The sequence below is a fragment of the Durio zibethinus genome, chromosome 3 (assembly GCF_047325235.1).
Source record: "Durio zibethinus cultivar Kanyao isolate XHJ-2024 chromosome 3, ASM4732523v1, whole genome shotgun sequence".
Classification (NCBI taxonomy): domain Eukaryota; kingdom Viridiplantae; phylum Streptophyta; class Magnoliopsida; order Malvales; family Malvaceae; genus Durio; species Durio zibethinus.
This window is the reverse complement of record NC_143164.1, coordinates 3,505,222-3,527,696: the sequence shown is the minus strand read 5'-3', so window position 1 is coordinate 3,527,696 and position 22,475 is coordinate 3,505,222. Positions and strand designations below refer to the sequence as shown.

The window sequence follows — 22,475 nt, the reverse complement described above, 5'->3', positions numbered from 1 at the left end:
ATATATTCTTTTCTTTTTCTTATTAATAAATATATAATAACAATACTAATTGTTTTTGGTACATCGAACAAAATTACAAATTACAACCTACGAACCGCACCGAATCCTATTCCCTCTCTTATATCAACATGATCAATGGGAACACTTCCGAAAGAAAATTGTATCCTGCCACGTGTAATAATCATAGCAGTCCATATCTCAATCTCCATTATCTAGTGCGAAGATTTTTTTTAGACCGTCCAATTGCTAAATATTTTTCCCCGAAATTCTCGACCAATCATGATTCACATCATTTCTTTCTCGTCAAGAAAAGTAGTGTATAGTACAGATTTTTGCCCTTCCCAACGTATATAAAATAGACCAGACGCCACGTCTTTGTCTTTCTATTTCGCCCGCGCGGAAGCCATATCAAGCTCCTCCGTTCATTCACGCAAGGTAACGTCTTTTGGATTTCTTTTTATTTAATTTAATTTCTTTTTTATTTTTCTATTTGTTTGATTTCTTTGAATCTTTTGGAGACGTTTTGTTTTTGCGTAGGGTTTAAGAAAGATCGCATGTAATAGACTCCAGAAAGAGTTGGTGGAATGGCCGGTTAATCCACCAGCCGGATTCAAGCACAAAGTTACGATTAATCTCCAAAAGTATTTTGTTTGCTCTTTCATTTAATCTCTAATTTTTTTAAACTCTCTGGATGAATCTTTTAATGGGGGGATTAATTTGGGATTTTGGTCTTTAATTTGTTTGTCTTGATTAGATCCTTATTTACTTTGGTTGATCACTGTTGTATTTATGAATTTAGGTCGGTGCATAGGATGTGGATATAATAAAATGATAATCATTTGTATTTAAAGAAAGAGATAAAATTATAAGAAAGATTAATCATCCATTTGGTAATATTCTTAAAATGGAGATGATTATTTTTAATTCATGGGATTGAACTTACATTTCTTACAGTACGGTTAAAAATTACATCAATAATTTAAATTGCATAAATTTTAAGAAACGATAATTTTAGCTAATAAATAAATTATCTTATTCTAATTTTTGCTCAAATCAAACACAAGATAGAATAATATTATTTTATTTTATTTTATTTTATTCATAAATCATAATTTTATATACCATACATAACCTAAGATTACGGTATTCTCTTGTGAGCAGGTGGTTTTCATTCCTACAGCATTGCTGTATCCTTACATTTATAGCAATGGACATATCTGTTTAGTTAGTGTTAATTTTTGGTTAATCATTACTAAACTCGTGATTTGTTAAAGTTAATTTGTTGTTTCCCATTTTGCTAACTAAAATTATTTTCAGGAAGCAGTCTTTATCATCCCTATTGCTTGAAGTTTGTATGATGTTTACAGTTGATAGATAATGATGGTTTGTGAAGTTTGCTTGTAACCATAAATTTAGGGGTTCTTTTTGACTTTTCACTTTGAGTTCCCTGTCGCCTTCTCATATTTCTGGAGAAAGTGTAGCGAGTAGTCAGTCATGTGGTTTTTGTGAAAGATAATTCTTATTCTAGTGATAGATTTTAAGAAATGGCATATGACATAAGTGGAAGGTCCTCTAATGTGTCAATGCTATAGCATTCAGTTTTTCATCAGATGTGAAAATAACTATATATTGCCATTTTTATCATCGTTAATGGTAGTTCTTGAGCCAATTATTTATACTTTGGACCTATGCACTTCTGCTGTGCTGCTGTCATTTTCATCATTCCTTTCTTTTACTCAATCTGTGATTATATTAAGATTTGTTCGAAACTGTCAAAGTATTCTTTTGGTGCTGAACACTTTGTGAGTAAGCATCAGAAAATAATTATACTGTCATAGAGTGATATGTGATAAATTCCCCCATCTTTGTCTTTCAGAGATGGCTAGCTAGAGGTTCTGTAATCTTTTGTTGCTGTCCTATGCTTGGAAACACTCTAGTCTAGTACATTATTGGTTAGGGAAGATGTCCAAGGGAGGTTGGTTTTTCTCTTAATGGAAATATTAGTAGAAAAATATGTATTTGCAGCGTCTAAGAGAGGTTGGTCATAGTTACGTTTAAAAACATCAAATAATTGATAAGGTACTTGTTTTGAGCAGTTTACTCATCTCAGTCATGATTGAGTCTCGACTCTCAATAACGTTGCATGTATCACACAAGCAAGTAAATATTTGGTTCATCCTGAAGTTTGTCTTGTGTCTGTGAGCTCCGGATGTGATCCATAGGGTGATGATGATTAGGTAAGTTTTCTGTAGACATTGACTATGGCATTTTGGTTCCAACTGTTTGTTCTTTAGATGTTTGATTAATTTTAAGCCTTTTTGGACTTAAAGAAATCTGTTATAAATTGTGTTTCATGAATCCATCTATTAATATTTTATTTGAGAATGTCTCCTCGGTGTTTGTGTTTCATCTGTGTGAGTTTTCATTTTATTCAAGTTTCTGATGCTGTTGTGATTATTTGGTTTGGTGGTTAGCAATACCGGGATAGCATGAGCCATAACACTATTGGCAATTATGTTCACTAATAAAATGTCAATTGTACTATTTTTTTGGTATGCATTTTAGACCAATATAAGTTGCAGGAAGCAAAAAAACATTGCAAGAGTTAATATAAAATAATAAGGCACGCCAATTTCTTGGATAATGTAGAAAAACAGGAAAGGCTGCTTGGTCATTAATATCCATTTTGTATCTTTCGTTGTCATATACATGTCAATTATCTAGCTAACCAACATTCAATATTACGGGTCGTTTATATTTGTACATTTTCTGCATGATAGCTGGTCCCCAGCCATGACTGTCAGTGCCATCTGCATCAGCATTCTCTCCATGTTATCAAGATCAACTGTGAAGGTTTGTTGAAACTGTTAACTTTTTGACCATTTGCTTTTGTTCTCCCAGATCTGGTCTCATCCAGTCAAAGCTGGAATACTGAATTCACTTTGTCATATTATGCAACAAAGGCCAGCTGATAATGACCGATTATCCCGTTGATAGTATGTATGGAGAGTGAATCTTCTTGCCAAATGGCGTTGCGAAACACTCGGCTGTGAACTTGGGATGGAAGCTAAAACCCAGCAGCATGAAGCTCTCAATCTTTGGGTTATTCTTAACTGTTGCGAATTTTGCCGGAGTTTTCCAAATTTTATCTCATTTAATATGTTTGTAGCTGACATCGTGGTTGCCCTTTTTCTTAATTCCCCATTAGATCATTGGAAGAGAATTATTTTTTTTCTATTTTACATTTTAATCTCCTAATTTTGTGATATTGAACAAAAAGATTAACATTCACTCATTCATCCTTTTTCCTTGGAAAATTTTGAATAAATTTCAATTAGAACGAAATTGATTTTAATCTTTCAATGAATAGAAGGGAATGGCCCGAAAAGGAAGAAAAGAAAAACAAATGGACTCGTAGAAGGGCCAGGTTGGGCTCGTATCTAGTTCTCAAATTGTCTGGCCCTGTTCAAGGTCCGAGTTGGGCTTGGACCTAGTTCTCAAAAGGTCAATCTTGTCCAGTCCATTCGGTCCTGGACATGCCATGCTATTAGCATGGATCCGGAGGCGATCGCTAAATTCTCCGAAGTATCAACCAAAACCATTGTTTGTAAGCAATTGGTCTCCTGTTCTCTCCCCTGATGTGAGAATGCTGCTCCGACGACTGCCTTCAACCGCCGTTTCAATAACAACCACCGCTCTTTGCTGGCGTTATACTTCTCCTTACTTCTTCTCCCCTCAGCCCCGCCTCCAATCCCTCAATTCTCTCGGCTGTTACCCTAAACTTAGCCTGCTTTCCTTTAGCTCGGCTTCCCACATTTCGTCAGAATTCGCCGACTTACTCGCCGAGCAATCCTCCAAACGCGTAAAACCTCTTTTTCACTTTTTCTATTTCTTTTTAATTTTATTCGGAAAATTATCTAATGCAGTTTTCGTTATGTCGGTGGCAGGGACCTCTTAAACCTGGACTCTATCTCGTTGGAACGCCAATCGGAAACCTTGAAGATATCACTTTACGGTAATTTATTTCTCGTATTTTATTCATTTATTTATTTCTGTTTATTTATTTTAAAAAATGATTGGTAATTTCATCAATACAGTGCTCTTCGGGTCTTGAAATCAGCTGACGTCATACTCTCGGAGGACACGCGGCATTCCGGGAAGTTACTTCACTATTACAGAATTAAAACTCCTCTTGTAAGTGAGTTTGAGACATTTGCTGTTATTGCTTTGATCAGTTTGATGCCTTTCATTTTGTTTTTTTTTTTTTTCAAAAATTCTGATTGTGCTTTAAAATTTTAGCTAAGTTATCACAAGTTTAATGAATCTCAAAGAGAACAAACGGTTTTAAAGAGGTTAAGGCAAGGCGAGGTCGTAGCGTTGATCAGCGATGCAGGAATGCCAGGCATTAGCGATCCTGGCACAGAACTGGTTAGTATTTGCATCCTCATTAACCGAATTCTATAGAATGTTTCCTGATACAAGTTTTAGGCGAATTCGGTGTTTAATTTTGGTTTTTTATTAAGAACATAATGACTAATGTTTGGAATCTCGGTTTAGGCAAAGATATGTGTGGATGAAAACATTCCTGTGATTCCAATTCCTGGACCATCTGCCTTCATAACTGCTCTTTCTGCCTCGGGGTTGTCCACTGATGAGTTCACGTTTGGTAATTCTTATGTGAAATATTGTGGTTGAACATGCTTCCCGTGAATGTTTGGAAATTTTTACTTCATTATCGCGTACAATGTTGCAGTTGGATTTCTTCCAAAGCATGCTGGTTCACGGAAGGAGAGGCTGATGGCTTCTGCAAGTGAAAAAACGACGCAAATATTCTATGTTCCTCCTCACAAGCTTCGTGAGTTTCTCGAAGAAAGTTCCCCTATTTTTGGTGACTCAAGGTGAACAATATATCTGCCTATCTTCCATGAACTATGATTAGTTTACTATCAAATGGTGAGAGTTAGGAAGAGGTTGAAAGAGATTTCATTCTTGATGAGGGGATTCAGTATGAGAAAATGGACTGTATGGTTTATTATTTGGCCATGTGGAGGAGAAATCCACTTGAGCCTGAAGTATATTCTTTTTTACTTTTTTATGGCAGATATTCCTTTTTGGATGTCTATGCATAAGCTTATCTGCATTCCTCAAAAACATATAGGCAGTCTACTAAGGGCAAAGAACACATAATTAATTCTCTAATTATGTAAAGCTCATTAGTTAACTTGCTTTAATTTTGTGGTGAACTATTATCAGATTAATATCAGGATCACTAAATATCAGATAATATCAGGAACCTCTATCAGCCGTTCCTTAGGCAATCTTGTTAGATGGTGAAAAAACCTGGTTCACTACAGTTGGTTGGGCAAGTTTCTGTCATCTCTAAGTGCATGAACCTCCTCTTGCTTGATTGACATGATGTGCTTTGTCCTGCTTCAGTAGTTATCTGCCTTTTCATACTTCTATAAAATCTTCTCAATTGCATTTTTTAGCATCTTTAAAATAAGTTTTAAGCGGAAACAATATATGACTCTTTAGGGCTTATTATGACAGTTTATTAATCTCATTGCAGACGATGTGTCATAGCTCGGGAACTAACAAAAATACATGAAGAGGTTGGTTTGTATTTTTTCTCATTGTGTGATTGTATGCTACTTTTTCAAGTGTTTGGGAATTTTGATTTTATTGTTCCTAGCATATATGTGTATGATTAACTTAATGGAATCAAACTGTCGACTGTTCAAAGATAAAATAGCCTTTTTTTCTTTCATTAACTAAGTTATTAATATTTATAACATCAATCAATAAGCAGATGCTGCTTTTTATCACTTTCTTATGGAATGCATTCCAAATGCGGAACAAGAGATCATTGCCTAAATGTTTTAAGTGGGCTTGCTTTAGGCAAAAAATTTTAAGAATAGGGCTTAAAATACAAGGCTTACTTTCTTTTGTTTAGACCATTTTATGTGGGTTTTACTGGGCTAGCATCATTATAGTTGGACCTTATGTCATTCGGCCTTATATTATGGGGCTTTATGGAGCTCATATAAACAGATCTGTGGACTATTGAAGTAGTTTCTGATGATTGAACATTGAGGAATAAGTTTAAGAATGGTGAATTGAGTTTTTCTTTCAGTTATGTTCTTTCCATTCTCTTCAAGCTTTTCTTCATTGTGTTCTTCAGCTAACATTGGAATTGCTCTTGTTTGCAATAGTTGTTTGATACCTCTACAACTATTCTTGCTGCAAAATGAGCTGAAGAAGCAGAACTTCCTTGTTTTAACACATGTTTTATATGGTTATGATTTGAACTTGTCTGCATAAATATTTCCATTCGACTTTTGTTTATGCAAGTAAAATAGAAGATATTTATAAGTGATATCCAGCATTCCAGCTGTTTGGCATCTTTCCATTTGTACCTCAACTTTGTATTTCGGTGCTTCTTGGTCCTGCGGGCTTGGTTCTGTCTAATTTTTCTGTCAATTACTTCGATCTCCACTTTTTATATGTGAAACACTTAGAAATAAGAGAAAAATAGGGTTTATGATATTAGGACAAGGATGCTAATGGCAAAAAATTATAGGAGCTGGCTAGAGAGAATGTCTTTTTTTGGGCTGTAGAAGACATTTGCTTCTTTTGCAAAGCCTGTTTGGTTTAACAGCTAAGGATTCATTCTGTTATTGACCTTTTACCCAGTTGTCATTTTGGTGGTTTGACCTAGTCACCTAGAAGTCTAGCACTTGATCCCTATATGTTGGAATGTGCCCATTAGTTCACCAGTCACTGTCAGTTGATGTAATATTCCTTTGTCACCATCGTATGACTGCAAGGATTTTAAGATCTTATTTTTAGGAAATACAATGAAAGCACTTACATAATAGGTTTCAGTAGGCATGCCAACCTTTTCTAATCTAACATTTTTGGATGAAGGGAAGTTTTATTTGTGCTAAGTCTAGTAGCCAGTGTGACCTCAATTACTTTGTGAGTTTTTCGTTACACATCCCTTGATTTGTAATGAAGATGATTAATTCTGGCAGTTTTGGCGTGGCACTCTAGGGAAAGCGAAAGAAGCTTTTTCAACTCACCAGCCAAAGGGAGAAATTACACTCTTGATTGAAGGCAATGCAAATTGCAGTGTGGAAACTCCATCAGAGTGTCAGTTAGAAAATGACTTGAGGGAATTGATCTCCAGTGGCCATTGTCTTTCTTCCGTATGATTTCTTTCACTCTCTTTACATTTTATCAAATTTAATTTTATTAATGTACAAATTTATATCTTGCAAAGGCTTGCTGTAGATTCCTTACGTGTGACTGTATGGCTATGAATTAGATTTCGTTTAGATATTGTGAAATTCTCAGGATGTGATCTTTAAGAATGTTCCCAATGTCTTGTTATTATAAATAATTGAATATTATTTGTATTGCAGGCAGTCAAATTGGTGGCTGAAGGAACATCAATGAAAAAGAAAATGATATATTCACTTGCCTTGAGAAAATTCGCTAAGAAAATTGATGCTGAGGATTCAAAATAATGGCAATCATGCTGTTGAGTGACATGAAATGCTAGCTGCTTCTAACTCAATGTGCTAAGATTAAGATAAGAAGGGTTTGATACCTTGAAAGTACAAAAGAACGCCACTTACCCCTTTTGACCTATTTAACTTCTTGCTTGGACAGGGAAATCCAGTGCTAGGCTATTTTTTGGATGTCAATGGGGTGCCATAATTCGAGCAAAAGTCTATATTCGCTAGAGAGCAGGCCATATCAAAGTTATGGAGCAGTAATTTTAGATGAAGAACTATCAGTTTGCCGAAGTTTAATTGACACGTCACTGAATCCATCATATCTGAATTACTATTTCGCCTTTGATTTTTCTAATGATAATAGTTGGATCTCCAAATTGTTCACCGGTTGCTTTGGTGATGTTACCGGCTATAGACATACATGTAACACGCATAGAAGGATTTCAACAGCAGACTTAATTCCTTTTCACGCTTTGAAACCTATCTCAAAGTCCGACTCTTTTATTGATTGTTCCTTCTGTTTATTTTATGCTTTTTGTGGGAGAAAAGGGGAAAGAAAAAAATATAACCATGTCACTTCAGAAGTCACATTAACCGCCCACTAATTATCATAGGGAAGGATTAAGCCACGTTTCTATTGTCACGTCTTGTCTTGCGACTTAGTACTTTAAAGTTCTGTTGTTTTTGTTTTCTAATGTGATGCTGCCAATCCTGTCTTTTGTTTGCAAGTGTCCCTAGCCTGGGAACACGACAAAGACTTTCTAATCAAGAGTATCCTGCAACTAGATGAAAACGTGGGATATCCCAAAACAAAGATGCTTGCAGATCTACTTCTCTTTAGTCTATGTCATCCATCTGAAGCTTCTGAAGTGCATTTTCTTTTTACAAACTAGTTTTATAATTACAGCTCCTAAAAAAAGGGGTAAAAACAGTAAATCGCCTACCCACGCTGGATGGAACTGGTACCACCTGTGCTAAAAGCTGCAGACAAGATCCAGGAGGCAATCAGTTGGGACGGTCGGGATCACGAGCACTGCAATTACGACAATATCACATGTTCCCTGCAATATCATTAGGCCCGCACCCCCCCCCCCCCCCCCCAAAATCAATCCTCCTCTTTCCACCATCTGATGTCAATTCCCCTTCCGAACTTCACACAGCGCGAGAGTACTAATTCTCCCAAGTCTACTCTCTTTCCAATTTGCTTCCCTTCTTGCCTCCTCTTATGCCATTTCTATGTACAGCAAGAACAAGAATATTCCCAAGTCAGTACGTTAATGTCTGTTTCTAGCTTTGTTTGTATCAATGGTCGTCGATCACCATGAAGCCATATTCGAAGAGGAAGGGAAGTTGGGTGTGAAAATTTGTTGGCCTGTGGCCAAAATATGCCTTGGGTCAAATTCCATTTTCATTTGATAGAACCGATCCCAGTTATTGCCGAAGTGGTGCATCCACTCCTCTTGTGTAGTGTAATGAGGTAAATATTGCTTCACATTGATTCCAGCGTCATCACAGAATCTGAGAATCTGACGATTCTGATTGTTCAGGTACTCCAAGCTCTGGGTCTCTTCCCCATTATCCAAAGCTGATCTTAGCAATGCCACCAGGTAAAACACATCCTCATCGGGCGTCACCACGGAGCTCCTATGGTCCCATCTGCACCATATCACAAACAAGGCATCAGCATTCAGCGCAAATGCATAGTAAAAGAACATGTTATGTTGTCAGAGCATGTTTTTGTGCGGAAATGGTAGTTGAGATTTGATGGTTTTGAACGAATCAAGGGACCCATGCTTCGAGGGGTGATGAGTCGTTAAGCTGTACTAACGGATATGTTTTTGGAACTACATTCTAATAAGACATGGATACTTCCCATCAGTGGGTCCGTGGGAGAAGATCTCCTGACACGAGAATCTTCCCACTTGGATGATCATTACCCTGGATTTGTTAGGTTCCAGTCAACAAAAGAGCTAAAACTGTTTATCAAGCATAGCTGGCGTTGATCACTAAAAACATTCATCTCTTGGCGTTGGGAGCATGTGCATGTTGCCCCACGTGTTTTCCATTCTGATGCACCGCTACGTATCTTGATCCAGTGTCAGGACCACCATTGTCGAATTCCTCGTGGTACTACCTGATATTTTTTGAACCCCCCCCCCCCCCTTTCTTCTTCATCTTGTATTCTACATATAGGACCATGAATTTACCTATTAAGTAGATCCCTCTTCTTTTCGGAACGAAACCTTTACTGTGATATGGTCAATCAGGCTCGTTAACATCGAAAGTGAAAACTCGATGACAATGTAAATTAACCTGTCGTTGCCGACATCGACAATCTTTTCTTTGTCATTTAATGCAACATATGGGTGATTCCTTTACATAGTCCAGACTCTAGAGGTTTCTAAAATAATTGCCGACACACGATCTCTTTGTGTTAAGGAGGGTTAAAGGCATTGATTATGCATTTTTATAGGCATATGGAAACATTAATTAGCATGCGTATATGATATACAAACAATTCATAGTGTTGATCACGTCTATGTAAAATTATGATATATATGGAAGGGTGACTTCAACATCATGATGCATCATGAACTAAGTGGGCAAGTGGGTATGCATTAGTCATGAGAAGATTAATATTTGCATGTATCATGCATGGAATGCTAGGTGTAAAAAGGTCATGAGAAAGGACAACAATGGATTCTCGAAGGCTTACTTGTTTTTGTTCATTGGGTAGATGAGAATTGGCCCACTCGTTTTATTCCCCAAAATGCCCTTGAAGACTCCCTTATCGAAGTCAGCAATCTTTGATTTAGGAACAAAAAGGTTTAGCCATGGGTGTGGAACCTCCCACAAACCCTTGGACCGGAGCTTCAACTCGGCCTTGTGAACCCGGTCCAAGAAATCCACATACAGCAGATCAGTTGTAAACACTGATGTCGGTATAAAATTTAATTTCTTCAACAAAGACTCTACTTCCTGCAATAAAAAGACCACCCTAAGCTTGAATTAAACAAAAAAAAAAAATTAGAATATACAACCAAAGTACTTAAAGAAGAAACTGCTATCAAACCAAACAGTTGCTTTTGTCAGGATAAGTTCGATTCCAACAAATTCTTTTAATATAACTCAGGGAAGAGAGAGTAATTAGAGGAGAATAATTTGGTGAGTGGACAACGGAAGGCTTAGATTTAGTAATATTTAATGTAATATAGGATTATAATTCATAAATTAGTGCTTATTCTTATGTTTGGATGGGATGATAGATCACACAAGATCTTCCATGTTATCTTGCATATGCTTCCATTACATTTCGTAGGATATTCTTCAAATAATATTTTTACTTTAGAGAGTAATAATCTTTATCATCTAATCTAGTAAAGAGGGACAGGACAACCCCTGAGATGATATGGCTTTATAAAAAAAGACAAAACCCAATGACTTTGGATGTGCACAATAATGCAAAAGAAGAAAAATGAGGCAGGTGGAAATATTCTAACATTAAAAAAAATTATAAATACTTATAGATATTGGTTAAAAATAATAAAAAAATAATTTTTAAAAAAATTACAGTTCATATATTTTTTTCACTCCATTAAAAATAAAACAATGTATTAATTATAAATTTTTTCTTCTCAAAATATCATTAGATATTGGTTAACAGCTTTCATATAATAAAGGATAAATTACTAAAAAGCTCTTGAACTATTTTATTTTTCTTAAATAAGTTTATATACTTTTATTATATCCAAATAAGTTTTTATCATTTGATTTGTATCCAAATAAATCTTTATTTCAAATAAAATATTGATTTATATTAAGAATTTATTTAGGTATAAATTAATAATTAATGACTTATTTGGATACAGATTAAATATTAAGGGTTTATTTACGTTTAAATTAAAATTTAAGAGCTTATTTAGATGTAATAAAAGTATAAAAATTTATCTAAATAAAATAATAAAATTCAAAGTCTCGTTTGTTATATTTGCCTATAATAAATGATGCAAACTATCTAACTTTCCAACTAAAAACTAAGGGAGGGATTTTTAAATTATGGATCTAGCATAAAAAATTAACTCATATATTATATATAGTATAATAAAATTGAAAAAAAAAAAAAGATAGATTCAAATCTTCAAATTATAGTGTATTAAAAGAAATAAACAAGACTAATTAATTAGGAATATGGTAGCTGTTCAAATACAGACAGCATACGTCATATAAGAAACAAGAATAGTAGTTTTGTTTTATAATGGATAATAAACGCCAACCACTTTGAATTAATTAATTTAGGCTTGAGTTGTACTTAGTACTTCTAATTAATAACAATTAATGCACTAAAAAATATCATTAATGACAGATTCAGAGGATAAGGATTGTAGGAAAAGCAAAGGTCAAGGATGGTATATACCTGATCAGTGGCATCAGCAGTAGATTCATGGTAGTTCTTGGTGATTTCCAAGCAATACAACACGCCTCCATCAGCCCCCAGGGACGAAATTTTGACAGGGTTTCGAGGGGAAAAGAAGGAAGATCTCCAATTGTTGATGAGCCCTTGGTCTACAATAACGAAACCTTCGACATAGTCGAATTTTTGGCTAGCTGGTTGTGCAGGCAGGGAAATGAGATACTCTTGGTCCCTGGTAAAATCCGAAAATTTGGAATACAGTACCCTGATCCACCTCACCTACAGTGATCGAAACAAACAAGAACAAAAAGAAAAAAAAATCAAGTTAGTGGCACAAACGTCACGTCTACAACATTGCCATCTTTAGAAACAACCGCTTGAAATGGGGTTAAATGGCTGAAATGGACCTAACACACACCCTTTAACTATGAGGTCATGATACTTTTCTTTTTAGGTTTTGGCATTACTAATACTAGGAAATTGTAAAGGATTCGTGTCCCTCTCTGGAGCCAACCAAAAACCATTTTGAGCAAGTAAAAATTTCATGCTCAAAGAAAAAGAGAGAGAGAGAGAGATTGAGAAATACCCTTTGCGGAGCTGGCTCAAGAGAAATTCTAGCTCTGGTTATAATTCCGAATTGTCCTAAACCGCCAAGAACAGCATGAAACAGCTCTGAGTTTTGTTCTTCCGAGCATGTCAAGAGCTCACCTTTTCCTGTTCACCATAGATAGTTCAAATACAGTTAAAAATGTAGTCTAAAAACATAACTAAAGCCCATCATTCAAACAAAATATCAGCCGTAAAAATGATGCATGCCGTACCTAACATTCTTGTACAAGATGTTAAAGAGTCTAAGACAAAACTATCTTAATAGTATTTCATGTCCAAAAAAACCATGTTAATGTCCACAATTAAGACAAAATCCACACCAGAAGACATTGAAAAACATCAACAGAAAATCTTTTGACCTAGGAAACTCTAAACTCTATGGAGTTATTTGTGACATTTTTTTATACAAAAATCAACTGTTTCAAGAAAAAAGGAGCATGCAAAGTTAAAAGAAATGAACCTGTAACAACGTCAAGCTCGTAGACATTGCTAATCTGTGGACCATGGTTGAAAGCTTGGCCGCTAATTCCAGCATTTGACAAAGTCCCACCAACAGAAAGGTACAAGTAATCGGTCCATGATTTTGGTGCGAGTCCATACTCTAGGGTACTCATCAACACATCTATCCAAAGCTCCCCACCCCACACGTCCACGTACCTCTCTCGAGCCCAAACTCGGGGCTGAGGTGGCTTCCTCCCTGAGGCCAGCTCCCTCCCCCCTTTCGACCCACTCATCTGTATCACAACCCCGTTTGTAGTCTGAGCCTGTCCGTTTATGGAATGCCCATGTCCCCTAGCCGACAAGGTAAACATGTGATTTGATCCGTAGGCTGCTTTCACAAGCTGAGCTATGTCCTGAGCCGAAGACGGATGCAAGACAGCGAGTGGCTCAGCTCGGGTGAGCAAGCCAAAATCGAGTGAAGCCGTTTCCAGGTCGGTGGGGTCAACGCTGAGTTGACCATCAACACCCAGGCGGAGAAGCTCCGTGGGGTCCAGGGTCAATCCCACAGTAACAATCAATCTACAAATAGCAAAGGTTAAAAGAAGCTTAGTTGCCATATCAAAGAACAATGATTCTTCCCTTTGTTTTTGCTGCTGCAAGAAATGGTTTCTTTTGGAACAATGAAATGAATATATAGAAAGAGAAAGAAGAAAATATTAAAGGGGAGACAAGGAGGAAAGTGAGTAACAGCGGGTGAGAGTGATGAGAAAAAGGAACAGAATCTTTGATGGCAGAGTTAACGTAAGCCCTGATACCACTACAAAGATTTACCACCCAACAATCAACATGCACAGATTCCTCTCCTTTTCTTTTGCTTTCTTTGCCCTTTCGTTTTTTTTCCTCGTTGGGTTTAGAGATAAAAAGTGTGGTTAAAGGGGAGTGAAAGGGAGGCAACGAGGAATTTCAAGGAAAAAGCATGGTTTTTTTTTTTTTTTTGGCTGAAGCGTCTGAGTAAGGACTATGGAGAAACAGAAGCCTGAGTCTGACCGACTATGTCGCTCCTTTTTGGAGTTTGGGATATGAGATACACAGCCCAGGCTCTAAATTTATAGGACAAACAAAATGGTGGCAAGAGGTGGCGGCCAGAGTGGGAGACATGTGGCTCTTCACGTGCGAGGGGGTGACACGTGTGGAAGAGAGAAGAGATTGGGAGGGATGGTTCTCCCTTATTCGTGGTAGTTCTTACATACCATTCGGAAGAGGAATGGGTGTGGGGTCCACTTTCGGATACGGAGGATCGTCGTGGGGTCCACCGCTTCGAATGTTTCACGTGGGTGCTGCTCAGCTCAAACCACTGCGTGCGTCTTTCTTACTATTCAGTTTAGTCGTGCCCCTCCCCCTCCCGCCGTCTCTTCCCCCCCCCCCCCCCCTTTCCAACCCAAATTTGCAAACACCGGCAGCAACCAACCAATACAGATTCTCTCTTTCTCTCTTTTGTTTTTGAAACTACATTTAAATCACATGCGAAATTAATTTAATTAATTTATATAATTATTTTTAAATTTTTTTTATTTTTTATATCATACTTTATTATATTAAAAAATTCTTTTATCTCTTGATCTAATAATTAAAAGTTTTTGAAAAGGACGTGACCATCTCCTTTTCTTTTCTTGTAAGAATTTTGTCCTCTTATGTACTTTATAAAAAAAAATTATCATTTTTTTATCATATTATCAAAAATTTTTTAAGTAGTGCTAATCAATAATTTTAAATTTTAAATTTTAACTTTTGTAATTTATTTTTAATTTTTAAACTATAATTTTTTTTTATAAAAAATAAATCCTAACCTAATACCTATAATTTTTTCTTATATTCAAATGACTGCCTCCAGTGTAAAAAAATGTATACCATCTCCAATTATTCCTTCCCCATATTAATTGTAACAGGGTTACACAACAAGTGAAGTAGTGTTTTTGGTGGTTAGCAATTTAATTATATACTTTTAGTAACCAAAAATCTTGCATGAAATTTACCAGATTTCATGTGGGTTTTCATTCTTGATGAGGGGTCACTATTAATAATGAATTAATTTCCAAATTATTGGAATTATTCTGGACCACTACAAAAATAATGTACCCTTTGTGCAAAATAAACTGATAGTTGACTTGCATGGCCCATGCTTTGATTTAAAATATTTAATCACGCAGACTTTGCATCCTGCCCTTTGGTTCAGTTTTGGACCGTTGTTGCCACATTAATCTAATTAGATTTAATCTTGGTAGCTTAATTAAACACATAAATATGGACACAAATTAAAGGTTTGAACTCCTAATTGACCAAATATATTTATAATAATAATAGACCAATAGATATGCACAAATTTCCATGCCATCTAACTTGTTGTTTCTGTTGTTTCTGCAGCGAAAATATCTGGGGTTGGGTTGGTTCCAATAAACCTAATATATTTTGAATAATTTCATCAAAAGATTTGGAAAAATAATAGTTTATGCCTTAAAATTCACGACGAAATCTACCCATTTCTGCCAGGACGACTTGAAATATACTTTGGCAGTGAGAAACATGTGGGCACCACAATGTCCCAAAAGCAAATTAATATAATTAAATCGTTGACGTGAACGTGTTTATTTTGGTTTGCTATCGTCTTTTTAGTGTTGTTGTCTCTGCGTGTGTGAACAGTTGAACTGAGGGTGAATTGTTATTTTCTGGGATGATTCGTTTCGATACGATTGGGGATCCAAAGTCTTGGTCTTGGATTGATCCAAAGTCTTGGTCTTGTATTGAACCAAATCTCCCTTAGACGTGTTTTCTTTGGTCAAACCAATGTTTAAAATGAGGGGTAAAAGTTGTTTCGAATTCATCTTTTAATCAATCTTTTCTTTTACCTTCATTTTATTTAGATTTAATAATTTAAAATAAAATAAAAAATATACGAAAATAATATGATTAAAAATTTTAATAAAATAAAAAAATATATTTTATTTTTTATATCAATATATAAAATATAATATAAATATATAAATTATTAATATTTTATATTATATAAATATACGAATTATCATGTTCATTTTCAGGTTTCCCATCTCAAATATAAACTAAAAGTTACCTTACATGACATATGATTTATAAGGGAAAAAATGAGCAAAAAATGACATGAATTGATATTTCATAATAATTCTATGTCCTTGTAACTTGGGCAATTAGCATGACTCATGCCATGTCTCATGTCTTGGCTTCAAAACATAACTGTATTTTTTTGTACTTTTCTCTTGGCATGAGCGAAACAATTTAACAAAAAGGAATCATGTGGACAAGCTATATATGTTTTTTTAACTTATTGGAAAATTGAACCCCAAACATGTCCTTTTGTGGACTAGCTAGGGAAACGATTTAGTTACGAAATTAAATGCATAAAAAAAATTTTATTTGAAAAAAAAATTTTATCTTTTTTTTTTTTTTTTTTTGTGAAAAAGAGCATGCATCAATGTTAATACCAAGAAATAAATATTTTTTCTAAATGAATCTTACAATTAGATTTTTCACCTGTTTTTGTTGAAGGTTATTAATTACTGTCATTATAAATCCTTGAAGGTAGCCACATGGAAATTGAATTAAAAGTAAAGGAGAAATTTCAAAATCTGTCACGAAGATTTTATCATTCTTTTATAAGGATTCAGTCTTTCGTTCATTTCACAAAGAAGATTGCATAAATTTCTTAAGGACAAAAGAGTTGCTGTCAAGCCCTTTTTATCAAGTGGGCAGCAGTCTCAATTAACTTTCGTTTCCATGATCTTTTCCTTAAAAGAAGAGACTGTAGCTATGTCACACATATCTATGTTGCTCCACCATCCTCTCTTGTATACATAAAATCGATACTCCCATATTAGAAAAACAAAAAATTGTACCAAGTTTCTGGCTTCGAGGGAAAAGGGGAAAAAAAAGTTACAAAAGAGAAACCAGCTCTGGGTTGCAAAGCATCCATCCTAAAGACGAAGGACATGCAATAAATCAAATGCAAACCACTTGGTAAGATGAACTTAAGATCGTAAATAAAATTTCATAATCGTGTTAGCAATTAATTAAGATTGATTATTGGAATTGAATGTTCAATATTCACTGTGGACATTTGACATACGAAAAATGGCAGAAGAGTACCTGCTGCTGAATTTGACAGTGCTCCTTTGACCTTTTCTCTTGTGACATTGTGCAATTCTTCCAAACTTACAATTATTTTATGTCTGATAAGGCATGCAAAAGTTCATCACCGCAAGACAAAAGTCATCCAACAATGCGATTAGACCTAACGATGACAAGTCACAATCTGTTCATATTCATTGTAACGAGCTGATAGTTATGGATGTCACAAAACCTGCTTCAAACATATGGTTTTTGTAGCTTTGCATACCTTCATCCATCAATTTCTCAATCTCAAAATAATTTTGATGGATCCATCGCCTTTAATTATATTGCATTAATCTCAATTCTATTATTGAAATACAAGTCCGAAACGGAAGAAATAAAATTATCAATTTTTTTGCCAATCAATTTAGTGGTTAGGCATTGTCAAACTTAATTAGGTTTTATTCCTTTACTCTTTGCCTTTTTGGACCGCAAGGATTACTTTTTTTTCTTTATTATAAAAGTACATGCATTATATGTTCTTTCAGAGATCATTGGGTTTAATCTATATTTGGCTAGCATTAAATATTAATATATGATCTTATTATATATGGTTTTGTATTCATAATAAATTATTCATCTTTGGCTTGAAAGGCAACACCAATGCAAGTACAGTACTACTCAATCAGAACAAATTTTACCTTAGATTTTATTGGTTTCATATTAAGATATAATATATATATATAAGCAACATTATATATATATATATTTATTGGTTCGATTTTATGGAATTTTTTTTTGTATCGACATTATTACTTAGATTGGTATAATTATGCTCATGCTTTTGTCACAAAAAATGGTTTTTTTTATTGAATTTATTATTTTATAAAATTATAATTATAATCTATATATATATATATGTAATTTAAATATTATTAATGAATTATAACCAGTATTTCATGAAATGGTATTGAAAATTTTTACTGATAACTGGTGTTTTGACGGGGAAAAATTAAAGAATCATATGCTAAAAACAAAAAATGGAATGTATGGGAAACAAATTAAATCAAATTAAATATAAGCGCATGCAAGTGCACAGCTACGCTGGTACTTCCACGACGACAGCAACGAACAATGATTAAGGCAAGGTTAGGGCATTTTCCATTATGTCTCTTAGTCATATGGCAATATTATTGCTTTTCACTTTGGTTATTTTTCCTTTCCTACTAATAAACTAAACACCCGCAATTTTGGCTTCTGGTCGGTTTCTTTTTCTTGTTTACACTAGAGAGCCTTTTCCCTAAATTTTCAATGCCTTTGTCTTTTTTTTTTTTTTTTAACAAGAAAAGGGATAATTAGAGGATAGAGTTAAAGACGTGCTAAAATTTAAAATTTAAATTGATTGAATGTCATATTTTATATGATCTAATTGAATTAAACTTGGGTTTTTTTTTTTACTTTTAATTTAATTTTTTTACATTAAAAGGTTAATTTAAACCCAAAAGAAAATATCTTTGTATCTATCTAATTGCTAATTGCTTGCCTTTTAACATCATCCATCTGTTTTGTCTTTCTTTGAAGTTAAATCCCACAGTATCTTTCCACCACAAAGCACAAACCCAAAACTTCTTTGAAAGTGCAATGCTGTGGGCGACCAATATTGGACCTACACAACTCTTGCTTTACAGACAAAGCTGTGGAATTTAAGAAGCAAACAAATCCACTTTTCTATTTATCTGTTTAAATGTATGAGGGATGGAAGAATCATCTTCTTTTTCGATACCAACTATTCCTGAGATTAGATTCTTTCATCTTTTTCCTCAAGTTTATGAGGTAGGCTTAGCCTCTCAACCATAATTTTGTGTGCTACACTAAAATAAGTCACTTTGAATATATATTACTTTGGATTAGGGATCCAGTAGCCTTTAGAAAAAGGAGAGAAAAGTGCATGGAATATTATGAGGAAGTGAGAAATCTTGCTTTTCTTCTATTTACAGCTCAAAAAACCAATTGTTTTCATTATCATTACAATGTAAAGCTATATAATATTAAGCATCATGCATATGCTACTATCAACTATGCTTCTTTAGGCTGAAGTTTGGTTTGAATAATATCGAAGAATATAATATAGATGGTAAATATGCTGGTGGAAAGAGGGAGCAGGGCTAGCCTAGGTGAAAACTTCAAATTTGTACACTTGGGGTATAGGAAACACTTGAAAATCAAGTGAGCCACTTGTCCAAAAGAAAATAAAACAAAAGTGTGCTAGTTTTCCCCACCAAAGAGTCATTTTTTTCCAATGAATGAGCTGGAGGATTGAAGCCAGCTGATCATTTGTTTTCTTCTTCTTTTTCTCCATTTCCATTTAAGGAGGTTTACTCTCACTTTTACCAAGTGATTGTCGTACAAGAATGATGTAAACCAAAAAAAAGGTGATATTTTTCAGTGCATAGAATCCTTAATAGAGCAAAGCCATAGTACATAAAATCATGTCAAATGCAACCACATGATTTGTTTGCTTGTCTTAAAAAGGTTATCCCTATTACCATTAATCTCTATACAACAATAAACCCCTACAAGTGCAGTATTTCAACACTATATAATCGACAAAACGATAGCAGCTAATAGAAATATCTATATGACTATATTCAGTAGGATTTAGCCTATCAAAACACCCATGGTTTCCTTAGTCGTACAGCATGCTTGTTGCAATTGTGACCCATGTTACTATTTTCAGAAAAATTTTCAGTTGGATGTGATAAGGATGAAGGTGCAATTATTCAAATTTGACATGATTATTGGCTTTAAAATCACTTTTCACTAAAGTAGAAGGTGAGTGAATGTGTATAGCTAGCAAGCTTATTTGATGGCAAAGAAAATTTTGAGGTGACAACAGCTACCTTTAAGAAATTTCCATCTTTGAAAGCCAACAAGAGGTGATTGAGAAGAAGCATGTCCAAGGGAAATGAAAATGTATATTGTACTTGACCATGGATTTGCTGCCTAGTAGACTTGTAGTGAAAATAAGGAAATAGCTGGATCTTCTTTAAAAGGTTGATTGTAGAAAAATCAAATCGGCAACATTTAGGGATGACACTAACAATCTATGATTTTTGCCTTTCTCTATGACAAACTCATTTATAGTTGGCATTAGTTGTTTCTTTCTGAAACCCTAAGATTCTTTCATATATACACACCAATGTAATGAGACCTATTCTTTTTTCAATTTTCTTCATTTAGTTTTTATTGAAAAAATGCTTTGAAGTCAGTATATGGCTGCAAATTGTTCATTTGTTATCACATTAACGTACAGATTTGTCGCTTATTGGACATGTCCATAACATGTCTATGAAGAGAGATGAAAAAAAAAAAAAAACCCTAACTCAAAATGTGAAATCTGAATGTGGTGTGCTAGTGTCACGGGTCGAGACTCAAGCTCCGAACCCGCGCGGCTCCGGGACCCGGACATCCACCCTTCCGGCTTCCCAGATCAGCCTTCCGCCACGGTTCACACCCTTGTGAGGTATTGTCCGTTCTGGCCCCCCTGGCCTCACGGTTTTGTCCTACAAAAGGCGCCTCACAAGGCGGAGATGGTGTGAACCCTTTTATACCCCAGGGACCTTCCTATTATGTTCGATGTGGGATTCAGGACTCCCCCTTGGGTCCGTGACATTCTCCTACACCCAACCTCGTGACGCCCTCGTCACGAAGGCCGGCCACCCTGCCTACCTCCCTCGAGGTGCTTGGCGTGGATCGAACGGTTTAGGGCTGGCTCTGATACCACTTGTCACGGGTCGAGACTTAAGCTCCGAACCCGCGCGGCTCCGGGACCCGGGCATTCACCCTTCCGGCGTCCCAGATCAGCCTTCTGCCACGGTTCACACCCTTGTGAGGTATTGTCCGCTCTGGCCCCCTTGGCCTCACGGTTTTGTCCTACAAAAGGCGCCTCACAAGGCGAAGATTGTGTGAACCCTTTTATACCCCAGGGACCTTCCTATTATGTTCGATGTGGGATTCAGGACTCCCCCTTAGGTCCGTGACATTCTCCCGCACCCAACCTCGTGACGCCCTCGTCACGAAGGCCGGCCACCCTGCCTACCTCCCTCGAGGCGCTCGGCCTGGATCGAACGGTATAGGGCTGGCTCTGATACCACTTGTCACGGGTCGAGACTCAAGCTCCGAACCCGCGCGGCTCCGGGACCCGGGCATCCACCCTTCCGGCGTCCCAGATCAGCCTTCCGCCACGGTTCACACCCTTGTGAGGTATTGTCCGCTCTGGCCCCCCTGGCCTCACGGTTTTGTCCTACAAAAGGCGCCTCACAAGGCGGAGATGGTGTGAACCCTTTTATACCCCAGGGACCTTCCTATTATGTTCGATGTGGGATTCAGGACTCCCCCTTGGGTCCGTGACACTAGCTCCTGCATGAAGGCCACAGGAATAAAATCTAACACAATCTTGGTACATTATTAAGGGGATAGCATTACATCATTATCTAGAGAAGATGGGCCCTTTAATCGTTTTCATGGGTCATGAATTTGATCCCTTAGTATTCCTTAGAGAAACACCATGGAGTCTGGCACCCATTCTTATTATTCACTTAGGTCTACCCAATCGCAATTATGTTTCTATTGAGTTTTCCATTGTCCATTTCGTTATTGTTAAATATGCTTTTGGAAACTTGCAATTCCCAACACCACCTCTATTCATCAATGTCAGTTTCATTTGTTTACTTAATTTTTTTTGCCAGATTTCTAGATTTGTGGCAAATTTTATTTTGTTTTCGGCATTGATTCTACATACTATAAACATTGCTTTTCTTCCAAAACCCAAATATCAGCTGAAGTTCCTTATTCACTTGGAAGGTCTAGACCCTTACTTTCTTTAAATGGCAGAGGAAGTTGAAATTAAGCATTTAGAAATTGTTAGACACAAAACCCATGACCTCTACCAAAATAACACCACTAGTGGAAAAGGATATTATTTTCAAACTTAATATGGTATATGAACTGTTACAAATCTTGATGCTCACACCTGAATTTAGGATCTCAGTTTTTTTAAAGATGCAGACAAATTATGACCAAAATTATTTTTTTTGGGTACATACATAGAAGGTTGTAACAAAAAAACATTTACAAATATTAAAATTTAAATCTCAAACTTGCAACACTCCAATCCTCCTAATTAAAAATGAAAATACACCAATTTAATCAATGCTCAAGGTTAACCAAAATTATTTAATTGGATGGTACTTTAAAGAGATATGTTAGTGGTGCTCTTATCAACTTTCATGGGTTCCATCTTTTAATCAAATGATATTAAGCATCAAACCTAAAATTAATTGGTTTTAAGTGAAGAA

The 22,475-nt window shown here is 35.7% G+C and overlaps 3 protein-coding genes across 13 annotated transcripts; 2 read left to right on the top strand and 1 right to left on the bottom strand.

Moving 5' to 3' along the window:
- Window positions 1-279: 279 nt before the first annotated feature.
- Window positions 280-1,378, top strand: LOC149519535 (putative ubiquitin-conjugating enzyme E2 18). Its single transcript, XM_089757698.1, has 6 exons — window positions 280-317; window positions 360-435; window positions 538-641; window positions 800-803; window positions 1,162-1,241; window positions 1,318-1,378. Exons 1-6 carry the CDS (start codon window positions 280-282, stop codon window positions 1,376-1,378), a joined length of 363 nt encoding a protein of 120 aa, XP_089613824.1.
- Window positions 315-8,044, top strand: LOC111307676 (Tetrapyrrole (Corrin/Porphyrin) Methylase). 8 transcript variants are annotated; one of them, XR_016340780.1, is made up of 13 exons: window positions 321-435; window positions 538-641; window positions 1,162-2,237; window positions 2,902-3,862; window positions 3,948-4,015; window positions 4,098-4,194; window positions 4,300-4,428; window positions 4,558-4,666; window positions 4,754-4,898; window positions 5,570-5,612; window positions 7,035-7,208; window positions 7,425-7,580; window positions 7,675-8,044. XR_016340780.1 is itself a non-coding variant. In XM_089758087.1 (13 exons), exons 5-13 carry the CDS (start codon window positions 3,542-3,544, stop codon window positions 7,527-7,529), a joined length of 1,191 nt encoding a protein of 396 aa, XP_089614213.1. In that variant the 5' UTR covers window positions 323-435; window positions 538-641; window positions 1,162-1,975; window positions 2,097-2,237; window positions 2,902-3,541; the 3' UTR covers window positions 7,530-8,044. The 8 variants fall into 8 exon arrangements, 6 of the variants coding, with proteins under 6 accessions (XP_089614213.1, XP_089614214.1, XP_089614212.1 ...); XM_089758087.1 differs by having other exon boundaries at window positions 323-435; window positions 1,162-1,975; window positions 2,097-2,237; window positions 7,425-8,044; XR_016340781.1 differs by having other exon boundaries at window positions 315-435; window positions 7,054-7,208; window positions 7,425-8,044.
- A 53-nt stretch (window positions 8,045-8,097) lies between these two features.
- On the bottom strand, window positions 8,098-14,070 carry LOC111307497 (cytokinin dehydrogenase 5-like). 4 transcript variants are annotated; one of them, XM_089758084.1, is made up of 6 exons: window positions 13,797-14,069; window positions 13,001-13,560; window positions 12,518-12,645; window positions 11,935-12,210; window positions 10,237-10,523; window positions 8,098-9,176 (listed from the first exon to the last, which is right to left on the bottom strand). In XM_089758084.1, the coding sequence occupies exons 2-6, from the start codon at window positions 13,350-13,352 to the stop codon at window positions 8,837-8,839; spliced, it is 1,383 nt and encodes a 460-aa protein (XP_089614210.1). In that variant the 5' UTR covers window positions 13,353-13,560; window positions 13,797-14,069; the 3' UTR covers window positions 8,098-8,836. The 4 variants fall into 4 exon arrangements, with proteins under 4 accessions (XP_089614210.1, XP_022761423.2, XP_022761277.2 ...); XM_022905688.2 differs by having other exon boundaries at window positions 13,813-14,069; XM_022905542.2 differs by having other exon boundaries at window positions 13,001-14,070.
- Window positions 14,071-22,475: the final 8,405 nt, after the last annotated feature.